Here is a 15249-nt window from a genome sequence, read left to right on the forward strand (position 1 = left end):
GTCAGAAGTTTACATACACTCAATTAGTTTTTGGTAGCATTGCCTTTAAATTGTTTAACATGGGTCAAACATTTTGGGTAGCCTTCCACAGGCTTCCCACAATAAGTTGGGTGAATTTTGGCCCATTCCTCCTGACAGAGCTGGTGTAACTGACTCAGGTTTGTAGGCCTCCTTGCTCGCACACACTTTTTCAGTTCTGCCTACACAATTTCTATAGGATTGAGGTCAGGGCTTTGTGATGGCCACTCCAATACCTTGACTTTCCTTAAGCCATTTTGCCACATCTTTGGAAGTATGCTTGGGGTCATTGTCCATTTGGAAGACCCATTTGCGACCAAGCTTTAACTTCCTGACTGATGTCTTGAGATGTTGCGTCAATATAGCCACATCATTTTCCTTCGTCATGATGCCATCTATTTTGTGAAGTGCACCAGTCCCTCCTGCAGCAAAGCACCCCCACAACAGGATGCTGCCACTCCCGTGCTTCATGGCTGGGATGGTGTTCATCGGCTTGCAAGCCTCCCCCTTTTTCCTCCAAACATAACGATGGTCATTATGGCCAAACAGTTCTGTTTGTTTCATCAGACCAGAGGACATTTCTCCAAAAAGTACAATCTTTGTCCCCATGTGTAGTTGCAAACCGTAGTCTGGCTTTTTTATGGCGGTTTTGGAGTGTTGGCTTCTTCCTTGCTGAGCGGCCTTTCAGGTTATGTTGATATAGGACTCATTTTACTGTGGATATAGATACTTTTGTAACTGTTTCCTCCAGCATCTTCACAAGGTCCTTTGCTGTTGTTCTGGGGTTGATTTGCACTTTTCGCACCAAAGTACGTTCATCTCTAGGAGACAGAACGCGTCTCCTTCCTGAGCAGTATGATGGCTGCGTGGTCCCATGGTGTTTATACTTGCGTATTATTATTTGTACAGATGAACGTGGTACCTTCAGGCATTTGGAAATTGCTCTCAAGGATGAACCAGACTTGTGGAGGTCTACAATTTTTTTTCCCACCATAATTTGCTAATAAATTCATTAAAAATCCTACAATGTGATTTTCTGGATTTTTTTTCTTAATTTTGTCTGTCGTAGTTGAAGGTTGAAGTGTACCTATGATGAAAATTACAGGCCTCTCATCTTTTTAAGTGGGAGAACTTGCACAATTGGTGGCTGACTAAATACTTTTTTGCCCCACTTTATATAAATCATTGAACACAACACAGTAGATAAACTCAAATCAAATGTTATTTGTCACATGCGCCAAATACAACAGTGAAATGCTTACTTACAAGCCCTTAACCAACAATGCAGTTTTAAGAAAATAAATAAATAAAAGTAACAAATAATTAGAGCAGCAGTAATATATAGCCTTGCTAACAATAGCAAGGCTATATATTTTTTATTTTACCTTTATTTAACCAGGCAAGTCAGTTAAGAACAAATTCTTATTTTCAATGACGGCCTAGGAACAGTGGGTTAACTGCCTGTTCAGGGGCAGAACGACAGATTTGTACCTTGTCAGCTCGGGGGTTTGAACTTGCAACCTTCCGGTTACTAGTCCAATGCTCTAACCACTAGGCTACCCTGCTGCCCCATATACAGGGGGTGCAGGTACAGAGTCAATGTGTGGGGGCACCGGTTAGCCAAGGTAATTGAGGTAATATGTACATGTAGTTAAAGTGACTATGCATAGATAATTAACAGAGTAGCAGCAGTGTAAAAGAGGGGGGGCGGGCAATGCAAATAGTCTGGGTAGCCATTTGATTAGCTGTTCAGGAGTCTTATGGCTTGTGGGTAGAAGCTATGGACTGGAATGATACTCTCACTCACATTTGTGCAAAAAGAGCTGTGGGCAAACCAAGGCCCTAAGTTTTCTAATGAGCCACCTCCCATACATTTTAATTATCACTAAAAGAGCAGAGAACCCTTTTGTGAACTGTAAAGAACCATTGAAGAGCTCAAGGGTTATCTGAGTCATTATAGTTCCACATAGAACCATCACCCATCCCAAAGAACACTTGAGGAACCTTCACTGTTCAGTGTGTATAAATGTACAAGAAGCGTCAGCATCATATAAGTACCATATAAGTGACAGCAACAAAGAAACATTATCTAGATCATACACAAGTCTTACCTGCAGGCCTACATGGACCAGAGAATCAAACAGTACAAAAATACCGCCGGACTGCACACAGATCAGTTGCTAGTCCATTACAGGTAATAAACATCATTTCTCATTGTGCTTCATCATGTCGATGTTGACCCGCCCAGGTTACGGTAGTCAGTTCTACTGTGTCACAGTCAACAGTCTGTGTTCCTATTGGAGAGGCTGGGTAAGGTTACCTGTGCTCCTCTGGGCATGCTCAGTCCGCAGGGGCTGTCACCCGAGATGGCATGGATGGGACGGTGTCATACGCACCCCTGACTTCTCTTGTACCTGATAGAGGTAAAATACTGTGCACTTCAACTCTAGTAATCTGAAACAGGGGGCCTTCCCTTTGTAACAATTTAGAAAAATGCCATTCAGATAAAATATTTATTTCATAACATTTTTCTTATGGCCAGTGAGCAATTGAAATGATTCGACCCAATGCATCTAAATGACAACAAATACACATGATTAAAGACAGGCAGATAACCAAAAGTGAGCACCGTCGTCTTCGTCTGTGGCAAGATGTCAAGCAACGTGAATTCCATATGCATGAAACGCCTCCTCCACGACCTCATGTACAGTAATCAGAATTTCATCCTCTATGTCGATCAGTAACATGTAACAGTAAGTAGGTAGGCACTGGTAGGTATGGAAAACTATCTCAAAATAGAATACTGGTAAATTGACTATAGCTAGATATAATTCCAATGCCTTGGCTGACAATAGGAAAATAAGAGCAGTTTTTACATGGCTAAAGGAGAAGGATTACTCATTCAATATATTCTGATAAAGTGGCCTGGGAAAAAGAGGGGGACAGTAAATTCTATTTCTGTCATGGGCTAAGGAGTTCAAAAGGTGTTGCGATCCTATTCAAAAACAATCTAGATCATGAGGTGCAATCCATTAAATAATATCCTCAAGGAAGATGGATTCAAATAACTGTATTCTAATGGTAGGGGACTACAGTTTTAAGCATGTCAATAGACCGTAAAGGGAATCATACTACCATCTACAACCCTCTGGTGCTCAAAGAGATTATGAATATTATGGACACATTGGAGTCTACAGTCAGATGCAGTATCCCACTCAGGTCCATTTTGGGGCCTATTCTGTTCCTAATCTCATGCTCCCTCTCGGCCATATCCCCAGAGACTATAACATCAACTTCCACAGCTAGGCTGATGATACCCAAATATACACTGAGTATGTAAAACATTAAGAACATGAATCTAGGAGAATCCATGTGAAAGCTATGAATGGGCAAAACAAAAGATTTAAGTGCCTTTAAGTGGGTGTTCCTAATGTTTGGTAAAAGTGAAAGAGTATTGATTGAGGATCGAATGCGATCAGATCATCAACTTACAGTGCCTTCAGAAAGTATTCATACCCCTTGACTTTTTCCACATTTTGTTGTGTTACAGCCTGAATTCAAAATTGATTCTTTTTAAAAATCCTACCCATATACATACACTACTGCATAATGATGAAGTGAAAAGATGTTTATAGAAATGTTTGCAAATTTATTGAAAAGGAAATACAGAAATATCTCATTTACATAAGTGTCACACCCCTGAGTCAATACTATGCAGAAGCATTTTTTGGCAGTGATTACAGCTGTGACCCTTTCTGGGTAAGTCTCTAAGAGCTTTCCACAACTGGAATTTTATCTTCAAAATTCTTCATGCTCTGTCAAATTGGTTGTTGATCATTGATCATTGCTAGACAACCATTTTCAGGTCTTGCCATAGATTTTCAAGTAGAGTTAAGTTAAAACTGTAACACGGTCACTTGGGAACATTCACTGTCTTCTTGGTAAGCAACTCCAGTGTAGATTTGGCCTTGTGTTTTAGGTTATTGTCCTGCTGAAAGGTGAATTCATCTCCCAGTGTCTGGTGGAAAGCAGACTGAACCAGGTTTTCCTCTAGGATTTTGCCTGTGCTTAGCTCCATTCCGTTTCTTTATCCTGAAAAACTCCCCAGTTCTTAATGATTACAATAATACCCATAACATGATGCAGCCACCACTATGCTTGAAAATATGGAGAGTGGTACTCAGTAATGTGTTGGATTGGATTTTCCCCAAACATAACACTTTTTATTCAGTGCAAAAAGTGAATTGCTTTGCCACATTTTTTGCATTATTACTTTGGTGCCCTGTTGCAAACAGGATGCATGTTTTGGAATATTTTTACTCTGTACAGGCTTCCTTCTCTTCACTCTGTCAATTAGGTTAGTATTGGGGAATAACTACAATGTTGTTCATCCATCCTCAGTTTTTCCCAATCACAGCCATTAAACTCGGTAACTCTGTTAAAGTCACCAGTGGCTTCATGGGTGGTGGACCATTCTTGAAACACACTGGAAACTGTTGAGCGTGAAAAATACATCAGCTTTGCAGTTCTTGACACAAACTGGTGTGCCTGGCACCTACTACCATACCCTGTTCAAAGGCACTGAAATGTTTTGTCCTGCCCATTCACCCTCTGAATGGCACACATATACAATCCATGTCTCAATTGTCCCAAGGCTTAAAAATCCTTCTATAACTTGCCTCCTCCCGTTCATCAACACTGATTGACAAGTTAACAAGTGACATCAATAAGGGATCATAGCTTTCACCTGGATTCATGTGGTCAGTCTATGTCATGGAAAGAGCATTCTATGTGAGCTCCGTTCTTCAGGGCAAGCTTCAGTCCTTTTGGGGTCCCTGTTGTCCCCAGGACCCTCAGACCCAAGGCCACCTGACACGCTGCACACCCCCACCTGACAGATACACACCACCAAGTAGACATCACAAACGCTGAGCCGTATTTAATCAACCCCACCTAAAACACCTGTTGTGCAATAAAGGTCATTTGAATTAATTTGATCTTCATAAATCAAAATGAAAAACTAAATTTACAGCACAAACATTAAACAGAAGAGGGCATTGGTCTTACCCCGCCGCTGGCTCCATGGATGAGTACGGTCTCACCTGCTTTAGCATGTGCTCTGCATCATAAGACAGAATTCATTATACTGTACTGTACCCCACCCCCCAAACAAAGCCTGTTACTTAATAATAGGCATACAGCTTTTAACATAAAATGAAAGTCTTTTTTTGCCAGGCGAGGCAATGAACCTCCTCAATTTAATTGAACATTAAATTGATTGTGATGCTGAATCTGTCTAACCATGTCAAATCCAAAAACCTCAACCAAAACATTGGTGTCAAAATGTTGGTGTCTTACTTATGGGAGAGAGCTCTGTATGCTGTGAAGTAAGGGATCCCAATGGAAGCTCCCTGTTTGTAGTCTAAGAAGTCTGGCAGCCGGGAGACAAGGTCATCAGACACAACGGTGTATTCTGCATACCTTCCAGTCTCTGTGGCCGTGGCAAACACACGGTCACCAGCCTGAAAGATCAAAAGATACACCTGAATGTCATGCAAACAACTTAAAGACATGTTCAGGAACTTTGGCGACTACTAAGTATTTTTGAAACCTCCCGCTTTGGGCAGGATGTGTCAATGTGTAGTTCATACATGCATAATCTATGAGCAGAATTACTGTTTTACCTCACTTAGCCACGAAATCCCTAGTTTTTCTGGAAGCTATGACGCGCCATTTTCCTTACATTTTCCACCCACGTGGGCCAGCCCCTGAGCAATTTGAGTTCTAGCCAATGAGCTTCAGTCCCTCGCCAACTAAGCGACAGCCTACAAGATGCACACACAGCAGAGTGAGAGGTAGAGAACAATGACATGGCACACATATGTGACGTAGAAAGCAATTTTCGGGGACCAATTTTGGCTCGTGAGCACTACATTCAGAAATACTGTCTAGAAAGTGTACAATAGTACTCAGAGAATCTCTTTAATATATACTGAACAAAAATATAAATGCAACATGTAAAGTGTTGGTACCATGTTTCATGAGCTGAAATAAAAGATCCCAGAAATGTTCCTTACACACAAAAACCTTATTTCTCTCAGATTGAGCACAAATTTGTTTACATCCCTATTAGTGAGAATTTCTCCTTTGCCAAGATAATCCATCCACCTGCAGGTGTGGCATATCAAGAAGCTGATTAAACAGTATGATCATTACAAAGGTGCACCTTGTGCTGTGGACAATAAAAGGCCACTCTAAAATGTGGCGTTTTGTCACACAACACAATGCCAGATTTGAGGGAGCGTGCAATTGTCATGCTGACTGCAGGAATGTCCACCAGAGCTGTTGCCAGAGAATTGAATTTATCTACCATAAGCCGCCTCCAACTTCGTTTTAGAGAATTTGACAGTACGTATAACCAGCCTCACAACAGCAGATCAAGTGTAACCACGCCAGCCCAGGACCTCCACATCTGGCTTCTTCACCTACGATCTGTCTGAGACCAGCCACCCAGACATCTGATGAAACTGAGGAGTATTTCTGTCTGTAATAAAGCCCTTTTGTGGGAAAAAGTTATTCTGATTGGCTAGGCCTGGCTCCCCAGTGGGTGGGCCTTGCTCCCAAGTGGGTGGCCAAATGCCCCCCCAGGCCCACCCATGGCTGCACCCCTGCCCAGCTGTGAAATCCATAGATTAGGGCCTAATGAATTTATTTCAATTGACTGATTTCCAGAGGTGTGGACTCGAATCACATGACTTGGACTCGAGTCAGACTCGAGTCACAAATATGATGACTTGCAACTCGACTTTGACACCAATGACTCGTGACTTGGACTTGAGCCTTATGACTCGACTGACTTGATACCCTCCCCAAGCCCAAATGACGCTATTAAAAAAAGTGTGCAGCGCATCAACTCATCAACGGATTACAGTTTCAATTGGACAGCAGCCAATCAAATTGTGCCAGCTGAGAAAAAGTTGTGCGTGGAAGTGCAGAGGAACGTCGGCAGATGAATTCAGATGGAGCCCTTGGAAAGATGATACCCCAAATTATTATTTTCAGATATAAAGACTCTGTATCAACAAGAAACGGATTACAACTTGCAAAACATGCCGGAAGAAAATTACAGATTGAGGCGCAACAATTTCAACTTTGTTCGACATTTGAAGCTCCACAAAGAATGGTGAGTCATGGCTAATATAGCTGACAGCTATATATTTGATTACTTTACTAGTGTATCATGTAGACAACGTAACGTTAAATCAATGAGCCTCCACACAGTCAGTCAGTGAGGGAACGTGTTCATTGCACCCAAGATTGAGCTACAACTGGCTAGGCAGTTGGTAGCCTAAATCCTGCCTGATGTTACTGCTGTACCTAAAACCAGGACTTGATACTTGATGGTCTTGACTTGAGACTTGACTCGGACTTGCCTGTCTTGACTTGGGACTTGACTTGGGACTTGAGCGCTGAGACTTACTTGGGACTTGTAAAACAATGACTTGGTCCCACCTCTGCTGATTTCCTTACATGAAATGTAAATGCCTTCACCAAAAGGCTACTTGTGGTTCATCAGTCTATATTCTTAGGTAGTGCTGGATGCAAAATGTTTCTTAACTACACTAGCATCACATTCCGCATGAGAATACCATCAGTAATCATAATGTAACAGGGATGGATGGAGAAGATCAGCACCTGTAAATTGGACCCCATCTCCAACAGCCTCCACAACCCCGGACACATCAGTTCCTGAAGTGTAGGGCAGGCTGGGCTTCCTGGTGTAGGTCCCAGAGCAGGTGTTGGTCTCCATTGGGTTCACTCCACACACATGGATCAGTACCTGGAGAACACACAGGCTGTTTCATGAGAACCATCGACAGAACTACATTCAACTAACATAATACAAAATATAAAACAGCAAAATATAAAACAGCTACAGGTAGAAGTGCAATAGCTAACCATGCAATGTATTTATTGTACTTTAGCAAAAGTAATAGCAAGTTCAAGTTTTAGAATGATTTTATTTACTGGTTTCTGATCAGAATTTGGCGCAGGTATGTACTGTAGGAGCAGTTTCCAAACCGAAGGTCCTCCAAACTTACTCACTCACTCGAATGGCTCTCGTTAACTTGGATGTTGTAATCTGCAAACAAATAGAGTAGTCTTTGTAAATCACGTTAAATGCAGAACGCTGGCAAGCAGCAGTAGAAGACACACGAGTGACTTGTGGTCTTTGGACAGTGGCATTAGCTAGCATGTAAGCCATTTCTTGTTACCTAGCCAGCTAACTTCATTACTTCAGCAGGACGTTTGAGTAGAAACACCATAATGTGTCTAAATACAACTAGCATAAACATATATCAAGGCAATGATAAGGTATGTCAAAACGGACTAATTCATGAGAGAAGTTGTAAGTGGCTGTCCTCCCCTCTGTTGCCTCCGGGTGGCGACAGCAGGTCATTTTTAAACATCCGTGTTTGACCGCAGATGATCCATTATATTAACCAGATATGAGAACAAGATTCCCACTAGTCAGCCACAAAGTCCAAATTGGCTCTATTAAACATTCATCAAAACAAACATTTGATTTTTGGTTTTAATATAAGGTTAGGCATAAGGTTAGCGGTGTGGTTAAGATCAGGGTTAGGTTTAAAATCACATTTTAAGAAGAACTCTTCGCTTGGTGAGCGAAAAAAAAAAACAGTTGCTGGAGAAGACAGATTTTGGGCCCAGCTATCCCTCTCGCTTTCCTGCTACCTCTCTGATTTGACTGATCAGCATTTGACTCTCTCCGCAAACGTAAAACGCCTTTTTCATTTGATAAACATAACATTTTATTCAAAACATTAGGCAAGCATGCTTGCTTACTAAATGCAAAACGCTGTATATTATAGATGATACAGAGTAATATACTCTGAAAATCTGTCTGTTAGCTAAAATGGAAAATAAATTTATCCAATGGAAGAAACCATGTCTAAACAACATAACTTAGATGTCAGCAAGAAAGGAGGACATCTCACATATTGTTTCTGCCATAAACAACTCAGCCTATTATTTCACCACCAGCTCCTGTTCTGGAAGGATTCTTCTCATAGATGGGGTGAGGTTTTTGCTAGCTTTTGTATTATTCCAGTCACTAAATGCCTGCTGCAGCTATCTATCTAACTAGTATAGTTAGATAGCTAGCCTACTGTCATCCATTACATTATTCAGATAGCTAGCTACTATGCAAGTCATAGCTACAATGGTGAATCAGCCTATTCCTGTGGTGTCTGTCTATTTATCATCTATCCGTCCCAGGTGTCAGACACTCCAGATGTGCAGAAACTGAACTGTCCCTGGCTTTTCATCACACCAAGAAATGTCATATGGGCGATTTGATGTCTGATTTGGAGATGTCATGTGAAAATACTGTGTTGAAGTTTGAAGTTTTGTGCTTCATGTCCAATGTAGACAGCTTGAAGATACACAGCTTCTGGTTGGAGTTAAAGAACCCTCCTGCTCTCTAGTTCTCATTGAAAACACCAGAAAAAAATATCAGACTCTCCAGACTAGTTTACAACATGTTGCAGTTGGCTCTGTATAGCTTGCTTATATTAAAACTACTGTACCACGAACTGCGCATGCAATGTGTTGGCTGAAGAACACAGCACTGATAGTTAATGTAAACTGATGTTTATTTTACAGCACTCTTTGGCAATAAACTCTGGCTTTAGAAACTCTGGATTGACTGTAGACAAGAAGGGCAAAATCATAACGGTTTGTAATTGAGTTTACGTTTTTCAATTATTCTTCTGTAATGAAGTGCTTTACTGAAATGCTTGTGTAACAGAAGTTGTTTGTTTTATTCTGTGTGCATTCACCAGGTCCTGGTGAAGGAGGACTACATCTACTTCCTGGTGGAAGTAGCCAATCAGAAAATGGAGGAAAATGTCAAACAAATTGAGAGGTAAATTGTCCATGACCAATTACAGCAGCTAGCTACATATCATTGTGTCTAAAATGATGATCAAAGTTTAATTCATGACTTGATTTACAAAAAGCGCTCACAATTTATTGGAATTTAAATATTCTCAGACCTCAACTCTTGAGCTTACGATTCGCTATAGCAAAAGTTTTTCATGCGTCAACAGGTTCTACGAGTGGCTACAGTCTGCTTTGCAACCAGCTGAACCTCAAAGCCCAAGTAGACAGGAGATGGAGGAGAAATCTGTTTACAAGCAACGGAGGAAAAGAGGACAGACAAACGTTTAAACAGACACTCAGACAGACGCCTGCCAAGACAACAGAGACATTAATCCAGTTGAGCTTGAGGACTGCTTGGGCAGGGGGCTGGATCTGTTCACATAGACAAATCAAATCAAATACATTTGTATTTGTCACGTGCTTCGTCAACAACGGGTGTAGACACAACAGTGAAATGCTTACTTACGGGCCCTTCCCAACAATGCAGAGAGGGAGAGAAAATAGAGAAATAATAGAAAAGTAATAATTCAAGCAATAATAAATACATAATGAGTAATGATATCTTGGCTATATACACTGGATACCAGTCCCAAGTCGATATGCAGGGGTACGAGGTAATTGAGGTAGATAAGTACATATACAGTGCATTCGGAAAGTATTCAGACCCCTTGACTTTTTCCACATTTTGTTACATTACAGCCTTATTCTAAAATTGATTAAATTGTTTTTCCCCCGTCAATCTTTCTTTTAAATTTGATTTATTTCACCTTTATTTAACCAGGTAGGCAAGTTGAGAACAAGTTCTCCTTTACAATTGCGACCTGGCCAAGATAAAGCAAAGCAGTTCGACACATACAACAACACAGAGTTACACATGGAGTAAAACAAACATACAGTCAATAATGCAGTAGAAAAATAAGTCTATATACAATGTGAGCAAGTGAGGTGAGATAAGGGAGGTAAAGGCAAAAAAGGCCATGGTGGCGAAGTAAATACAATATAGCAAGTAAAACACTGGAATGGTTGGTTGATTTGTAGTGGAAAAATGTGCAAAGTAGAGATAGAAATAACGGGGATTATTTTGCGACATTGCTTATGTTTAGTAAACCTACAGTACCAGTCAAAAGTGGAATCGTATGGAATCATGTAGTAACCAAAAACGTGATAAACAAATCAAAATATATTCTTCAAAGTAGCCAACCTTTGCATTGATGACAGCTTTGCACACTCTTGGCATTCTCTCAACCAGCTTAATGAGGTAGTCACCTGGAATGCATTTAAATTAACAGGTGTGCCTTGTTAAAAGTTAATTTGTGGAATTTATTTCCTTTTTAATGCGTTTGAGCCAGTCAGTTGTGTTGTGAGAAGGTAGGGCTGGTATACAGAATATAGCCCTATTTGGTAAAAGCCCTATTTGGTCCATATTATGGCAAGAACAGCTCAAATAAGCAAAGAGAAACGGCAGTCCATCATTACTTTAAGACATGACAGTTAGTCAATTTCAAGAACTTTCTTCAAGTGCAGTCGCAAAAAAAAGTGCTATGATGAAACTGGCTCTCATGAGGACCGCCACAGGAAAGGAAGACCGAGAGTTACCTCTGCTGCAGAGGATAAGTTCGTAAGAGTTACCAGCCTCCGATTTCAGCCCAAATAAATGCTTCACAGAGTTAAAGTAACAGACATATTTCAACATCAACTGTTCAGAGCATACTGTGTGAATCAGGTCTTCATGGTTGAATTGCTGCAAAGAAACCACTACTAAAGGACACCAATAATAAGAAGAGACGTGAAGGCCTGAAATACGAGCAATGGACATTAGACCGGTGGAAATCTGTCTGTTTATCTGATGAGTCCACATGTTAGATTTTTGGTTCCAACCGCCGTGTCTTTGTGAGACGCAGAGTAGGTGAACGGATGATCTCTGCATGTGTGGTTCCCACCATGAAGCATGAAGGAGGAGGTGTGATTGTGTGGGGGTGCTTTACTGGTGACACTGTTTGTGATTTATTTAGAATTCAAGGCACACTTAACCAGCATGGCTACCACAGCATTCTACAGCGATACACCATCCCATCTGGTTTGCACTTAGTGTGACTATAATTTGTTTTTCAACCGGACAATGACCCAACACACCTCCAGGCTGTGTAACGATTATTTGACCAAGAAGGAGAGTGATGGAGTGCTGTATCAGATAACCTGGCCTCCACAATCACCCAACCTCAACCCAATTGAGATGGTTTGGGATGAGTTGGACCGCAGACTGAAGGAAAAGCAGCCAACAAGTACTCAGCATATGTGGGAACTCTTTCAAGACTGTTGGGAAGGAATTCCAGCTGAAGCTGGTTGAGAGAATGCCAGGAGTGTGCAAAGCTGTCATAAAAGCAAAGGGTGGCTACTTTGAAGAATCTCAAATATATTTTGATTTGTTTGACACTTTTTTGGTTACTACATGATTCTACTATTATTCTACTATTCTACTATTATTCTACAATATAGAAAATAGTAAAAATAAAGAAAAGCCCTTGAATGGGTAGGTGTGTCCAAACCTTTGACTGGTATTGTAAGTATTCAGACCCTTTACTCAGTACTTTGTTGAAGCACCTTTGGCTTCTCTGCAGATCCTCCCAAGCTCTGTCAGGTTGGATGGGGAGTGTCGCTGCACAGCTATTTTCAGGTCTCTCCAGAGATGTTTGATCGGGTTCAAGTCTGGGGTCTGGCTGGGCCACTCAATGACATTCAGAGACTTATCCCAAAGCCACTCCTGCATTGTCTTGGCTGTGTGCTTAGGGTCGTTGTCCTGTTGGAAGGTGAGTCTTTGTCTCAGTCTGAGGTCCTGAGCGCTCTGGAGCAGGTTTTCATCAAGGACCTCTTGGTACTTTGCTCTGTTCATCTTTCCCTTGATCCTGACTAGTCTCTCAGTCTCTGCCGCTGAAAAACATAAAGTCAAATAATAAAGTCAAATAATAAAGGCACTGTACCTAGTGATAAAGTGACAAGTACAAGGTCAATCAAACATAGCCTTAGGACAAAGCATGGAGTGCATCCATATTTGTCCTTTAAGTAAATATACTGTAACTCTAATCTCACTAAAGACTCTACCTCCCTTTGTTTTTGATGACTGGCGCCTGTGTAACATAAAAACAAAGTGCACGTTCGCGTTTGCCCCCCGTGCAACTCCCTCCAGTCTGTTTCAGTTTAATCCACCATCATTGTCTCAAAGTGCACAGAAGAACATACACACATAAGCATACGTACACCCATGTGTGTATGTATTTGAGCTTTCTATTTGAGTACAAAGTTGGCCGCTCTCTGTGTCTTTGCCTGTGAAGAGAGAGAGGAGATTTAGTACTACAGGGTAATCCATCAACAGACCACCGAGCACCTTTTTCATGTCTGACAGTTGCTCTGATGGGGATATGGCGTGCGGTTAAGAGCCCATTTCCTGAGGATTAGTATCCAGTCAGTCAGGTTCTGTCCAGGCCCGGTTGGTTCCTGCTGCACTCATGCCTCATTAGGGAGACCCGCCTCATTAACCAGGAAGAACTGCACCGGCTCTACTCTGAACCACCAGGAGGCCCAGCTTCATGCCCAGGGTTTCCCCTGGTGTTACACTGTCCATAGGCTTCCTTGTCTGGCTCGGTTGCCCGCCTGTCTGTCTAAAATGATTTTGTCTTCACTTGGTTTCAATAGAACATTTCTATGTCCGAGGCAGTTCAGTGTTTCACCTACTATTCGGAATAAATTTGCCTTCTGAAAATGTGCTTTTCGCTACTCTGGAGAGAATCGTACGGAGCACACTGCAGTTTGGTTCCATGTTTGGATTTGACCCGAAGAGTAGACTAGAGATGCTTTTTTATCTGCATGCCACAGTATAAAGACAGCTAGTCACAAACCTCAAGGTGAATAAGACAAATAACTTAATATTGTAGAGACACCTGCATGCACAGATCATTATTTTGCATGCACCCTTCACTGTTAACAGGCTTATAGGGCCAGGGTGGCTCCTTGCGAGAGATTAGGATTGGCAGTGTGTCTTTAGGCTGGGGGAGGGGGCGGGGTTGGTTGAGGGTTTTGAGGAGGGCATACGACCTCTGCAATCAGTGGTGAATTGGGAGTCCTGTCTGATTGTCAAGTGGGCTATTCTGCTACTGATTAGTAACTAGGGTCCTTCACCTGATTGGATGGCTGGACGTCCCCTCTGTGTCTGATTGGATAGCTGGGTGTGCTCCTCAGTCACTCCAAGTAATTATTGCGATTACTGTCAATCTGACCTTAGTTGGACAATCTACTCCCCCTTCACTGTGATAAACTGGCACACATAGAACAGAGGGCAAATTTCCTGGTACTTTAAAGGGCATGTAGAATTATCATTGCTCCTTCCATACACACACCAGAAATTAGCTTTCATTTCAATATCACAGGCGAAGGTTTCCCAGATGAAAAAAAGACTACAGTTTACTATAGAATACTCTAGTACTTACTATAGAATTCTGTAGTAAACTGTCGTGTACTATAGAGTACTATACTACACACTGTAGTATCATCAATCGTGCAGTGCTTGCTACAGAATTTTGTAGTATACTATATCACTCACTGTAGTATCTCTTGATCATATGTAGTACTTACGATAGAATGTTATAGTATATTGTAGAATACTACCATATTTAATTTGCATATACCAAGCCCATTCCCCTCCCCCACATGCCAAGTCAAATGAAATGTTATTGGTCACATACACATGGTTAGCAGATGTTATTGTGAGTGTAGCGAAATGCTTGTGCTTCTAGTTCCGACAATGCAGTAATATCTAACAAGTAATTAACAATTCCAACTACCTAATACACACAAATCTAAGTAAAGGAATGGAATAAGAATATATACATACAAATATATGGAAGAGAAATTACAGAGCGGCATAGGCAAGATGCGATAGATGGTATAAAATACAGTATATACTGTACATATGAGATGAGTCATGCAAGATATGTAAACATTATTAAAGTGGCATTATTAAAGTGACTAGTGATCCATTTATTAAAGTGGCCAATGATTTCAAGTCTGTATGTATGCTGCAGCCTCTGAGTGTTAGTGATGGCTGTTTAACAGTCTGATGGCCTAGAAGCTGTCTCTCGGTCCAAGCTTTGATGCAATTGTACTGACCTCGCCTTCTGGGTGGTAGTGGGGTGAAAAGGCAGTGGCTCGGGTAGTTGTTGTCCTTGATGATCTTTTTGGCCTTCCTGTGGCATCGGGTGCTGTAGGTGTCCT

The 15249-nt window shown here is 41.4% G+C and overlaps 1 protein-coding gene and 1 long non-coding RNA gene across 3 annotated transcripts; one reads left to right on the forward strand and one right to left on the reverse strand.

Moving 5' to 3' along the window:
* Positions 1-4376: 4376 nt before the first annotated feature.
* On the reverse strand, positions 4377-8645 carry LOC112261094. Its single transcript, XR_002955100.2, has 7 exons — positions 8295-8645; positions 8047-8161; positions 7714-7858; positions 5377-5540; positions 5086-5137; positions 4766-4909; positions 4377-4511 (listed from the first exon to the last, which is right to left on the reverse strand). It is a non-coding gene; the product is annotated as an uncharacterized LOC112261094 (long non-coding RNA).
* tyw3 (tRNA-yW synthesizing protein 3 homolog (S. cerevisiae)) lies at positions 7771-10626 on the forward strand. Of its 2 annotated transcripts, XR_002955101.2 has the most exons (5): positions 7771-8817; positions 9085-9118; positions 9706-9777; positions 9885-9967; positions 10152-10626. XR_002955101.2 is itself a non-coding variant. In XM_024436438.2 (4 exons), exons 1-4 carry the CDS (start codon positions 9011-9013, stop codon positions 10270-10272), a joined length of 384 nt encoding a protein of 127 aa, XP_024292206.1. In that variant the 5' UTR covers positions 7777-9010; the 3' UTR covers positions 10273-10626. The 2 variants fall into 2 exon arrangements, 1 of the variants encoding a protein (XP_024292206.1); XM_024436438.2 differs by having other exon boundaries at positions 7777-9118.
* Positions 10627-15249: the final 4623 nt, after the last annotated feature.

Source organism: Oncorhynchus tshawytscha, linkage group LG10 (assembly GCF_018296145.1).
Source record: "Oncorhynchus tshawytscha isolate Ot180627B linkage group LG10, Otsh_v2.0, whole genome shotgun sequence".
NCBI lineage: Eukaryota > Metazoa > Chordata > Actinopteri > Salmoniformes > Salmonidae > Oncorhynchus > Oncorhynchus tshawytscha.

Coding starts and splice junctions, on each gene's coding strand:
- tyw3 (XM_024436438.2), top strand. CDS start 9,011: ATGTCAGCAAGAAAGGAGGACATCTCACATATTGTTTCTGCCATAAAC. Junction 9,778..9,884: donor AGAAGGGCAAAATCATAACG/GTTTGTAATTGA, acceptor TGCATTCACCAG/GTCCTGGTGAAGGAGGACTA. Junction 9,968..10,151: donor AATGTCAAACAAATTGAGAG/GTAAATTGTCCA, acceptor ATGCGTCAACAG/GTTCTACGAGTGGCTACAGT.